This window comes from Tamandua tetradactyla, chromosome X (genome assembly GCF_023851605.1).
Source record: "Tamandua tetradactyla isolate mTamTet1 chromosome X, mTamTet1.pri, whole genome shotgun sequence".
NCBI classification, from domain to species: domain Eukaryota; kingdom Metazoa; phylum Chordata; class Mammalia; order Pilosa; family Myrmecophagidae; genus Tamandua; species Tamandua tetradactyla.
The window spans coordinates 123,259,142-123,272,615 of NC_135353.1; the positions used below are offsets into that span (position 1 = coordinate 123,259,142).

Genomic DNA, 13,474 nt, shown 5'->3' on the forward strand with positions numbered 1-13,474 from the left:
TTTTCCTTACTGATTTATCCAGTGGTCTTTGGCAAATACATTTCTCAAACATAATGAAAATGTTTATTTTGTCCTCAAAGTCACCCCATGTTACTGCATATATATATTCTCATGACTCCAAAGAGAACGAATACTGCAAAGAACGTACATTTAAGTGATGCCTAATCTAAGTTTCCTGAACCTTATGACATCAGATAGGATCCATTTCCCTGGTGATTTTTTATGATGATTCTGAAGTCTTTATCTGATCATCTTGATGAAATCGTGATTTCTGTGTTGAGTTACAGTCCCCAGAGTTCTCCTTGATCCCAATCCCTGATAAGTGATATACATCATGATTCTGTGTTTCTTTCTTTTGGCATGGGCAGGCTCTGGGAATCGAACCTGGATCTCTAGCATGGCAGATGAGAATTCTGCCACTGAGCCACCATAGCACCACCCATATATCATCAATCTGTTTCTAAATATTCAATTTCTCCTCTTCTTCCTTCCTCTCCTACCCTACTATCAATTTGTTTTGTTTAGTAAGAATTTTTTTTAAATATAAAAGAACATATGAAAGATTTTCTAAAACACAAAATTAAAAAATTACCACAACTGACAGTAGTTAGCAGTTTTCATAATTTAATGAAAAAGTATTGGTAAAAAGGTGACATTTGAAAAAAGACTGAGTTTCTCTTGGAAAATTGAACTATATAAGACAAAATGAAAAAAATTAACAAAGAAGATTAAGAGGTAATACTTCAAACAACAGCAAAATGTAGCAAATACATTTTGGGGCAATTGAAATTTACAACAGAAGGCTCCTTCATTTACCTAGGAAAATTCTGTAAAAATATCATAACTATATTTCCCTGACTGGAATTATTTTAGTCAATACTCTCCCAATGGTATTACATGTGGAATTTGGCTGAAGCACTATTTCAATGTTTGCTTTTCCTTGCACTCAGGCGACTCACTCAGAATTGAAAGGCAGAAAAGGACAAAGACTACTGTACTGTCCTCTAACAGAAGGAGTTCACATTAGAGCTCCATTATAATTTCATTACCATGAAAGCGATAAATTATTATCTACCCACAACAAACTCAAAGAAAAAGCACAGAAATCTAGTGCACGAATAGAGGAAATTCTTTCTCAGTTTGGATGATCCACAGCTTTTTCCTTTCAAATAAAATTCAGTAAACCCACCATATAAGCTGTGGCATGCTCACACATGTATATAGGCACAAAAGAAGCATTTTGAAGATGTAGCCAAAGGAGAGATGAAATCCAAAAGTATTGGGGAGTGGAAGAAACAAATAGCAAAGGAATCCATTAACAAGGCTACAAGAGCAACATTGGGATAGGAAAACTGCTGAGTTTTCCATACTGATGGAGAGGGGGCCCTTGCCCTTACTGACTGGTGCTTACTGCAATTAGGCTGTTTAATCAGTAAGAAATTTAAAAAAATTAAAAATGGCCTCTTTTGCCTGAAAGTTCCCAAACCAGAAGAAAGAGAATATTAATTTAAGGCTAAGAAAAGAGAGCTAAGGATTATAGTTGGCTTGACATTTAAAAAAAATTGCAACATTCTTCCTTTCTTTGGGACGCAGACATGTTCCCCCCCTCCAAATGCAACTATTCTCTTCCTCCCCCCAATTAATCAAGGTTTATAGTTTGGGAACCAGATATAAGCAACTTCTGAAAAACAGCTCCAGCCTTTTTGTTTGGGAAATCACCTCTGATTCAAGGGTGATACAAAGTTCAATCATATCCATGTGTTAAACACATGTTTTCAAATTCTGTTTGACAATAAAAATTTGTTTCAAAATGAAAGTAGGTAAGAATACTTAACCTCTGTGCATTTCATTGTATGTTAATTATACCTTAATAAAAACTATATAAACATTAAAGCAGGTATACAAAACTGTCAGCCAAAATTATTTTAGTCAAACTCATTTGAAAACGACAACGTAAAAACTCTGACCTGGTACAAATAACCCAGAGATGGTCTCACTTTGAGAAAGGCTCTGGGATCCTTCACAATTGCCTAAATAGAGATAATTAGAGCATTTTCCATGGAAGTAGAACAACTTTTTGTAAACACTATCCACAAGTTAGCCTTTTATGCTTGTTAGCTGGGTGAAATATTTACAAGTGCGTTCCCAGCAAGCAAGACTAGGAACAGGCACTGGACAGTTTAAGCATCAAGAGAGTATTGATTCAGTAAATTAGTTAAGATACTGTGAACAAAAACAAACAAACAAACAAAAAACCAAACAGACCTTGCACAGAGCAAAGGAAGAGTTTGATAGTATCTATTAAGAGTTTGATAGTATCTGAGGTGTTGGTCTCCTGGTATCTCCCTGAAGAGGGTTTACAGATACCATGAAATTAGAAACTTCCTACAGACAGGAGCTCTGGGAGTCACATGCTGTAGCTTCAAAAGATAAGTAGTTTTAGTGTCTGATAATCCTGGTCCTTTGCAAATCTCATTAACAATGCAAGGACTCTTTATATGCTCACAATATGTTAATATAACCGGAAAACTTCCTCAAAAGTACTTATTGAGCAATTACTCTGGGCCTAGCTGTTCCTAATAGTCCCTGACAAAAAATCCTCCAAACAATCTGCGTTTTCTAAAATTTGCTTGTGATGACTAGACTTGAAACCTTTTCAAAACCTGCAAGCCAATTTAATGGGGAAAAAATCTCATCCTTTTCACTTTAATTCCTCCTAACAGATACTAGAATCCTTTTGATGTATGAGTTTTCTCTAATACATGGGGCAAAGGAAAAGGTTAGGTTATGCTGGGAAGTTTCTAATCACCTTTGCATTGAACTGTGGGAAAGCATATGAGTCTTGTTTTTACTGTGGCAATCCCGTCTGGAGTCGTGGGGAGGATTTTCCCTATCTGAGTTGTCTCTCCTTAGCCTGACTTTCTCTTTATTTCCATCACTTTCTGCTTCTGAATCACTTGGCTCCAGATCTGGGCAATACCCATCATTTTCCTGATACGGAGCTCTCCCTGCAGACCGCCTGAGAAACTGTTTACCCCAGAGCTGCTCCGTGGGGTTAATATTCTTGGTTGGCTTCACATAGCAATGGAAATCCTCTGTGGTCCTCACCCATCTGTTGGTGGCCTCCTTAAAGGACCTGCTGAAGTGTTCTGTGGTGGATTTTCTAAAGCTGCCCTGACTGGCCAAGTGGGAGCTGAGCATAGGCCCCTGGTCACAGAACATCTCACTTGAGCTGTCTTTTTGGGTGACATCCCCAGACCTACTACCCTCGAGGCCATAGGATTTGGGAAACTTGGAGTGAGGCTGGATTTTTCCATTCCCAATGGAAGAATGTCCATGCAGAGCAGCCTGAAGGACCAGAGGCTTTCCCAGTGACTGCCCATGATAGAATTCCGGAGATGGAGTTCTCCAAGCAGCACTGGGATCCTTTGCTTCACTCCTAGAATGGCTGAGACTGGCCAGCAAACAGTTATTCTTGCTCTCTAGTGGATGCCTTGGGTACGATTTCACTCTCATTTCTAGTGACTCCTGCGGCAACTGCATGCTCCTTTTACTGACAACAGGGGAGCTGCTGTCAGGAGAGAGGGGTCCGTGATCAGGCTCGGTGGAGTTGTTTTTGCAGTCTTCCAGGGCTGATCTGGGCATTTTTAACTTTAAGGTAATTCTTGGTGGTGGGTAAAATAGTGAGTTTTCTAGTGCATTTGTCAAAGGAAGTCCTGAGATCAAAAAGAAAGATTCATTTAACAACTGATTTAAATAACGGCATATGTCCCTAAGACAGAGTTCATATACCTACTCTTAAAAATATTTAACAAGCATGTCTTTTATATGTATGTATACCATGAGATAGATGTTGGAGTAAGCTGAATTTGAGGTAGGGGGAAGGGGTGTGATAGATGGAAAACTCAGTAAATGCCATTGTTTGCTGTGCAACTCCCAAACTCCTATCTTAGGCTCTCCCAATCTGTACAATGATCACAAAGACTAGCGTGCTGCCTCTTGCACCCTTACCTCTGCCCCTTCCACTTCTGAAAAGAACATCAGTAACAATGTGTTTAGAATAGGGTTTCCATATTTGTGTGTCTGAGTGTATAAACGTGTGGCTACTGCACAGCACTTTGGATGTATCTTAAACATAGACATTTCAGACCCCATTTTCCAATCTCTCCTGGCCTTCCTTAAAGTAAGTCAAATATAAATCCTCATAAATGTAGCACTGTTTTGGAGAGCATGTGTTTTAATCTGGAATGGTAGTGGGTGGTTTCTGTGTATTCAATCTTCTTAAACTAGAATAATTTCCTGACTACAAATGACTATTTTGGAGGTGTGAGGGAGGTTTTGCAATGGTAAGAAAAGAATCACAACATTTCTACTAATGCCTTCTATGGTTTGGCTTGGGTGTTTCGGTGACCTGGGCATGTCACCCTACAATCATAGTTAGAATAAGTCTTCTGCTCTCTATTATTTTGAGTGTTCTGAAATTGTAAAAGCGCTACCAAACAATTCCTCCTGGGATATGGACTTGACACCATTGTCTATTAACATCTTACTATAGCTTCAGAAAAAAGAAATATAGAGGACAGTTATTAGGAGCCTCAATGCCCAGCATATGTTCCTCAAAGTTCCATACTGAACATCCACAGCACCCATTTCTCCCAGGAGTTGCTACCACAAGCCATAATGAGGCTGGCTCCTACCAATCAGAAGCCACATGGGTTAGGAGCCAATTCCTTCAACATGCAGAGGTTCCTCCTTGCTGTCCTTTGGTTATCTTGCCCATCTCACTTACCTTGTGGCTGAGCAGCCCTGCTGCCTCCTGCTATACCACTCTGCTGTGACCTGCGATACTCACAAATACCCCAGAACCTCTAGTGTGCACCTGACACCTCATTTCTGGGTATCTCCCTTATTCTGTGACTAGACCGTGGTAGGAGCTAGATTCTGCATACCATGCCCAGTGGCTAATCTCTGTGTTAAATGAGGCTCAGGGAGGTTGTATCACCAAATATGATGGGTATCCTTCCAGCCAAATTCCCCATGCTTTGGGCACTGTAATTCTGCTCACCTTTCTCTCTCTCTCACCAAGTGGTCAGCCCACCCTGTAGGCAGGGATTCTGTCTTGCTGACTGTTATCTTCTAGTTCAGTTCTTTGTCTATAGTATTAGCGAATATTAGTGAACTAATACTCAAAGTATTAGTGAATGAATAAACGAAAAGATAAGAATCTAGATCGCTTAACTTCTACAGATTTTTAGGGGACTACTGTTAAGATGAGTAACCCTGGAATTAAATGTTTTCTAGAAACTATGATTAGTTCCCATCCTATTGATTTCTAAATGAATTTAATTATTAGCGTACAAGGGAAGAATAATTTCATGACTCCAACTGACAGCCTCTAATATATGTCTAGGACTTATTAGATTATCTGTTGTACATCTGTACCTCCTTTAACCTCATTCTATTTCTTACCTCATGAATTGACAGTGAAATGTGACATGCTATATCAGGATAGGACTACAGCAAATAAGATATTTGACAAGAATTTATTAAGCTCTTTAAGTGAAAAATTGACATAAAATTTAAATTGTTAAAATAGGATGCAACCAGAGTCTATGTATATATTTGTTAGAATACCTTTAATATACAAGTTACCTGCGGAAATTTCCTGGTTAACAAGCTGGACTTGCAAACTGAAGATCTGTTCGTGAATTTTGCTGTGTGACAGTTTCAGCTTCTCTCGCCTGCTTATCATGTAGCACAGATTTCGGACCTGAAACCCCAACCCGCCAGCAAATAGAAATTTTTATCACTGTTAAACAAATCTGACAACTGAAATAATTTAGCTAAACTTAAGACAACTAAAATCAGGTGAGGGTAGGGGTGGTGAGAAGAGAAGACAGAAACCAAGAGCTGCATAAGACCCACAGGAATTCATGTAGCATGGTAAGTTGTGGGATCATGGTTCCAATATAAATCAGCAGCACAAGCAAAATGCTTCAAAACTGCCTCTTAAAACTTACTCCTTGCAGTGTCATAGGCTCAGAATTTTATTTGTATAGCCAGGTTAGGAAGACTAAAGGATGGTTTAACATTTCAGTCTTCCTTTAAGATCCCTGAGTACAAAGGATGGCACTACTAGATCCAATACAATTTTCTAATAGTGCTGGACCAGCAGGATAAAGGTCTGTTGGGAAGACTGGTAGTGGCTTTATTTGCTCACGCTTTCAAAAGCTCAACTAGGTTTCCATAGCCACAATTCAAATTTCTCACTGGACAAGTTACTCAACCTTTCTGTGCCTCATGTAAATAAGGATAATAGTACTTTTAAAAATAGGTATATTAGGATTAAATGTGTAAATATTTATTATAAAAGGCACAGAGTATGTATGTTACATTTTAAAAAGTTAAGCCATTCTATTAGTTTCCTTTCAAATTCCTACAGCAGAGAAAAATATCAAGCCATTTCTCTAATTAGAATTGACTATAAAATTCTCTAGGGTAAACATAGTACCTGACTTATCTCTGAACCCCTGAAGTACCTAATTTAGTACATACTTGATAAAAATATGATGAGTTGTATAGTGGTTCTCAATCAGGGGCAATTTTGACCTGCCCCCCCGAGATATTTGGCAATGTTTGAAGATACTTGTGGTTGTCATTAACTTGAGACTAGAGGAGGCAGGCATGAGGGTACAACTGGCATCTAAAGAATAGAGGCCAGGGATGCTGCTAAACGTCTTGCAATGTACAGGTCAGCCCTCCACAACAATTATCCAACCTAAAATGTCACTAGTGCCAAGGGTGAGAAACCCTGATCTAGTGCATTCCTAGCAAAATTTGTGTTCTTCAAACCTGCAGCCTTGTAAGTGTGTCAGTAAAAGACAGCTCAGTCAATTTAGGCTCAACAGCCAATAAAGTAAGCCAAATGAAAATTTATCTCAAATGTAAAGTTCATATAAGTGAGGTCTCCAAATCTCCTGAATGTGCCTGTCAAAATCTAAACAGACAGGGGTGCATGGGTCGTTCAGTGGTAGAATGCTTGCTTTCCATGTGGGAGACCTGGGTTCGATTCCCAAAGCATGCACTGCCCCCCTCCCCCCCAAAAAAAAATCTGAAAAGAGCCCAATGTATGGGACCACAATGAAACCATAAGATAAAAGAAGGACACAGACACCCACAGTATATAATGAGTTGATCTCTTAACTGGAATTGGGGTCTCCATCTCTATGCAGACTGAGACCTATATACTAGTCACTGCTGGTCACCTTACCCTCTCCAGGTCCTGCCGCAGATGCATAAACATTCTCATGCGGGTGTGAATGCTTTCCTCTTTTGGCTGTACCAGGCCATTTTCTTCATCTTCTTTTGGAGGAAATAATGGTTTATTGAAGTTACTTTTCCGCTTCAATTTCCAGTAGTTGTAGATAAAATCCACAGCTAGAGTGGGAAGCCCCAGCTCCGTGGCCACATCTTCCACACGGACCAAGGAATAGAACTCTTCCTCCAGCTCCTGAAGCTTTTGTGCCCGTAGGCTGGTCTTTTCGCCTTTACCTTGGCTTGACTCTGCAGCCCTGTGTGAGGGGTAATCGGTCTCCACCAGGGGATTCTGCTTGTTTTGGCTGTGCTTGAGGCAGTATGATTTGAACTTTACTTCATCTCCCTCATCTAGGATAGTCTTCATCTCTAGGCTATGCTCAAAGGCACAGGTGACATGGAAGGCAGTGATGCAGCTTTTTACGGAGCACTGAGGAAGAAAAGATGCGTCATGGCAGCAGGACTGGGGGAAAGAGGGAGCCCTATGATTTGGGGTCTAAAATGAGAGCTCACAGGAAGTGAAGCAAAGGAAAGACAAGGCCAACGTTGGTACTAAATTGACGATGACAACCACTAATTAATCTACTATACCAGCTCTGACAGAAAACAGCAAAAACAGGGGCATAAAACAGAAACAAAAACAAAATACCTTGAAGGTTTCAGCGCAAGTATTAAATTTTCCCAAGAAGCTCTTCTTGACCCTCATAAACACTTATGTGGTCCCTTTTCTGTGTCCCTCATATTACCTTATACATGCTTCTGTAATGGTACTTTTCACATTGTATCTATAAGTATAATTGTCAAATACATGGTCTTAGTTCTTAAAGATGGAAACATTGTTACTCATCTTTGCATAGCATCACCTATTGAAAAAGAAGGTGCTGAAAAAATGCTTCTGAACAAATAAAGGAAAAAATAAAACCTATATTAATGCCAGAGCATCCGTTGATTCTAAAACAGTTAGAGTAACTCCAATATCTAAGTAATCTCATTTCTTGAAACTAGCTCTTATAGAGCTGTGTTGTTCAACATGGTAGCCACTAACCACAAGTGGCTATATAATTTAAATTTATTAAAATTACCTAAAATTAAACCTATACTTCCTTAGTCACACTAATCACATTTCAACCACACTACACACCACAGATAAAACATTTCCATCACTGCATAAAGTTGTATTGCACAGTATGGGTATAGACAATCTGAAATTAACTTGACAATATTCTGCCATTCATTCATTCATCAATTTAACACATTTATTAAGTATTATAACGCATCACACCCACTGAGAATTGACAGTAAGGCAGAGCAGGAAGAACCTGGCCTATGATTGCTGTACTCCTGAGCTTCACAGTTAGCCTTAGTTACCATTTGTTATGGTTACAGTGTTGGAACTCTCCTTCCAAAGATTTAAAATACATGGGTGTGTTTATACCTTTGTGCAGAGGAGGGGTAGGAAGAATTTGTTTGTAAAGAAACAGTGGGAATTTTCTTGGTTAAAGTCAAGTCTTAACTTTTTGGAAGCCTTATGGAGGGGCAGACTGTTCAGTTACCTATATGATGTGGTGGTTGTTTTTTTAATGTACATGTTTCTTGACCTCTTTTTAAGGGTGTATATATTCATTAAAATTTTTATTCTTGTAAATAAAATAAAGCAATGAAATTACCTCTTCAGTGTGAAATTTTTTTTGCATGGGCAGGCACCAGGAATAGAACCCGGGTTTCTGGCATGGCAGGTGAGAACACCGCCTACTGAGCCACCGTGGCCTGCTCTCTTTAGTGTGAAACTTTAAAAAAAATTTTTATATTAGAGCAGTTATAGGTTTACGGAAACATCATGCAGAGAGTTGACATGCTTCTTCAACACAGTTTCCCCTATTACTAACATTTTGTATTAATGTGGTATCCTTGTTATAATTCATGAAACAGTATTATTATAATTATGCTATTAACTTTAGCCCACTGTTTACATGAGGGTTCACTCACTGTATTATACAATTCTATGGGTTTTTTTTTGTGTGTGAACTTATATAGAAACTAAAATTTCCTTTTTTGTAAATGCAATTCAGTGGTGTTAATTACATACACAAAGCTGTGACTCCATCCCCATCATCCATTGCCAAAACTTATCTAGTATCCCAAAGAGAAACTCCATGCAAATTGAACATTAACTTGTCATTCCCCTCCCTGACCCAGCCCCTGGTAACCTGTATTCTAGTTTCTGACTTTATAAATATGCACATTCTGCTTATTTCATATAAATGAGATCAAACAGTATTTGTCCTCTTGTGTCTCACTTATTTCACTCAACATGCTGTCTTCAAGATTCATCCATGTTTTAGCGCGTATCAAAACTTCATTCCTTTATACATAATATTACATTGTACGTATATACCACATTTTGGTTATTCATTCATCTGTTTATGGACACTTTTTGGTAATTGTAAATACTGCCCCTATGAACATCAGTGTACAAATATCTGTTCCAGTCCGTTTTCTATTCTTTGGGGTATATACCTAGAAGTGGGATTGCCAGGTCATATGGTAATTCTATACTTTCTATAGTGGCTACACCATTTTACATTCCCACCAACAATGTACAATGTGTTTCTCCACATCTTCTCTAACATTCGTTATTTTCTGTTTTTTTTTTTTTAAACAGTAGCTATTCTAGGGGGGTGTGAGATGGAATCTCACTATGATTTTAAAACTAAGTTTTTTCTTTTAATTTTTATTCTAGTAAAGTATATACAACCTAAAATTTCTCCCTTTAACCATTCACATAGATAATTTAGTGCTGTTAATTACATTTACAATGTTGTGCTACCATCACCACCATCCATTACCAAAATTTTACAGTCACAATAGAAATTCTGTACAATTTAAGCATTAACTCCCCATTTCCTACCCTTATCCTGTCCACTGGTAACCTATACTGATTCTGTAAGCTTGTTTATTCTAATTATTTCATATTGGTAAAATCATACAATATTTGTCTTCTGACTTATTTCACTCAATATGATGTTTCCCAGGTTCATCCATGTTGTCACATGAATCAGAACATCATTCTTTTTTTAACGCTGAATTATTATTCCATTGTATATATGTTCCACATTTTGTTTATCCATATATCAACTGGTGGACACTTGGATTGCTTCCATCTTTTGGCAATTGTGAATAATATTACAATGAACATCTGTAGGTAAACATCTGTTTGAGTCCCTGGGTATATACCTATAAGTGAGATTGCTGGGTCATATGGAAATTCTATACTTAGCTTTCTGAGGAACTGGCAAACTGTCTTTGAAAGCAGCGGCATCATTTTACATTCCCATCAGCAAATAATGTGTTCCAATTTCTCTACATTTTCTCCAACACCTGTAATTTTCTTCTTCTTTTTTTTTAATAGTAGTCCTTCTAGTGGGTGTGAAATGGTATCTCATTGTGTTTTTCATTTGCATTTCCCTGATGGCTAATGGCTGAGCATCTTTTCATGTTCTTATTGGCCATTTGTATTTCTTCTTTGGATAAATGTCTATTCAAGTTTTTTCACATTATTTTAAAGTTCTTTTTTTTGTCTTTTTGTTGTTGAGTTGTCAGAGTTTAACACACATTTTGGATATTAAACCTTTATCAGGTATATGGTTTCCAAATATCTTCTCCCATTCTGTAGGTTGTCTTTACAATTTTCTGATAAAGAGCTTTGATACACAAAGGTTTTTAATTTTGATGAAGTCATATTATCTATTTTTTTCTTTTGTTGCTCATGCTTTTGGTGTAAAGTCTAAGAAACCACTGCCTAACACAGGAGCCTGAAGATATTTCCCTATGTTTTATTTTAAGAGTTTTAGTTCTTATATTTAGATCTTTAATCCATTTTAAGTTAACTTTTGTATATAGTGTGAGGAAAGAGAAGAGTCCACCCTTATTCTTTTGCATATGGCTGTCCAGCACCATTTGATGAAGAGACTATTCTTTCCCCGTTGAGTGAACTTAGCACCTTAGTCAAAGATCAGCTGACCAAACTTCTGAGGTTTATTTTTGAACTCTCAATTCAGTTCCATTGGTCTATACATCTGACCTTGTGCTGGTACCAGGCTGTTTTGATTACTGTGGCTTTGAAGTAAGTTTTAACATTGGGAAGTATAAATCCTCCAACGTTATTCTTCTTTTTCAAGATGGCTTTGGCTATTTGGGGCCCCTTACCTTTCCATATAAATTTGATGATTGGCTTTTCCATTTGTGCAAAGAGGTTGTTACAAATTTTATCAGAATTGTGTTAAATCTATAAATTGCTTTGGGTAGGATTAACATCTTAACAATATTTTGTGTTCCAATCCATGAATATGAAATGTCCTTCCATTTATTTAAGTCTTCTCTGGTTTCTTTAAGCAATGTTTTATAGTTTTCTGTGTTCAAGTCCTTTATAACCTTGGCTAAGTTTATTCTGAGATATCTGATTGTTTTAGTTGCTATTGTAAATGGAATTTATTTCTTGATTTCTTCTTCTGATTTTTCATTGCTTGTGTATAGAAACATACTGATTTTTGGGTGGTGATCTTGTATCTCACCATACTGTTGAATTCATTAGTTCTAAGAGCTTTGTTGTTGACTCTTTTTTTTTTCAGAATTTTCTGTATATAGGATCATGTCTTCTGCAAATGGGGAAAGTTTTACTTCTTCCTTTCCAATTTGGATGGCTTTTACTTCTTTTTCTTGCTTAACTGCTCTGGTAAGAACTTTCAGTATAGTGTTGAATAACAGTGGTGATAGTAAGCATCCTTGTCTTGCTTCTGACCTTAGAGGGAAAGCTTGCAGTCCTACTTTTAAGTAGGATATTAGCTATGGGCTTTTAATATATGCCCTTTATCATGTTGAGGAAATTTCCTTCTATTCCTAGTGTTCTAAGTGTTTTTTTTTATAAAGAAGGGGTTCTGAATTTTGTCAAATGCCTTTTTTGCCTCCATTGAAATTATCATGTTTTCCCCTTCATTTTACTGATGTGTATTACATTAATTGCTTTCTTAACATTGAACCATCCTAGCAGACCTAGTATAAATCTCACTTGAGCATGGTGTATAATTCTTTCAGTGTGCTGCTAGATTTGTTTTGTTAGTATTTTGTTGAGGATTTTTACATTTATATTTATGAGGAATCTTGGCCTGCGACTTTCTTTTGTTATGATATTTTTATCCAGCTTTGGTATGAGGATGATGCTGGCCTCAAAGAATCAGCTGGGAAGCATTACCTCCTCTAAGTTTCTGGAAGAGTTTAAGCAGTATTGGTGTTAATTCTTCTTTGAATGTTTGGTGAAATTCACCAGTGAAGCCATCTGCTCCTGGGGTTTTCTTTTGGAGAGGTATTTGATTACTGATTCAATCTCTTTATTATTGATCTGGCCAGATCTATTTCTTCTAGAGTCTAGGAATTTGTCTATTTCATCTAGGTTATCTATTTTGTTGGCATACAATTTTTCATAATATCTTACGATCCTCTTTTTTTTTTTTACCAATGACATATTCCAAGTTTATTCTCGAATGTCGGTTCACATCAGTGGGACCATACAGTATTTGTCCTTTAGTTTTTGGCTAGACTCACTCAGCATAATGTTCTCTAGGTCCATCCATGTTATTACATGCTTCATAAGTTTATTCTGCCTTAAAGCTGCATAATATTCCATCGTATGTATATACCACAGTTTGTTTAGCCACTCTTCTGTTGATGGACATTTTGGCTGTTTCCATCTCTTTGCAATTGTAAATAATGCTGCTATAAACATTGGTGTGCAAATGTCCGTTTGTGTCTTTGCCCTTAAGTCCTTTGAGTAGATTCCCAGCAATGATATTGCTGGGTTGTATGGCAATTTTATACTCAGCTTTTTGAGGAACCGCCAAACTGCCTCCCACAGTGGTTGCACCATTTGACATTCCCACCAACAGTGGATAAGTGTGCCTCTTTCTCCGCATCCTCTCCAGCACTTGTCATTTTCTGTTTTGTTGATAATGGCCATTCTGGTGGGTGTGAGATGATGATATCTCCTTGCGGTTTTGATTTGCATTTCTCTAATGGCCAGGGACATTGAGCATCTCTTCATGTGCCTTTTGGCCATTTGTATTTCCTCTTCTGAGAGGTGTCTGTTCAAGTCTTTTTCCCATTTTGT

General features: G+C 37.6%; 1 protein-coding gene across 3 annotated transcripts in view; it reads right to left on the bottom strand.

The window, feature by feature from the left end:
- Positions 1–614: 614 nt before the first annotated feature.
- JADE3 (jade family PHD finger 3) overlaps positions 615–13,474 on the bottom strand; it is a 260,292-nt gene continuing 247,432 nt past the window's right edge. For all 3 annotated transcript variants that reach the window (XM_077145602.1, XM_077145600.1, XM_077145601.1), the window contains 3 exons: positions 7,271–7,744; positions 5,653–5,770; positions 615–3,716 (listed from right to left, as the gene is read on the bottom strand). In XM_077145602.1, the coding sequence (XP_077001717.1) occupies positions 2,806–3,716; positions 5,653–5,770; positions 7,271–7,744 (1,503 nt within the window). In that variant the 3' untranslated portion in view covers positions 615–2,805. The remainder of the gene's footprint in view (positions 3,717–5,652; positions 5,771–7,270; positions 7,745–13,474) is intronic.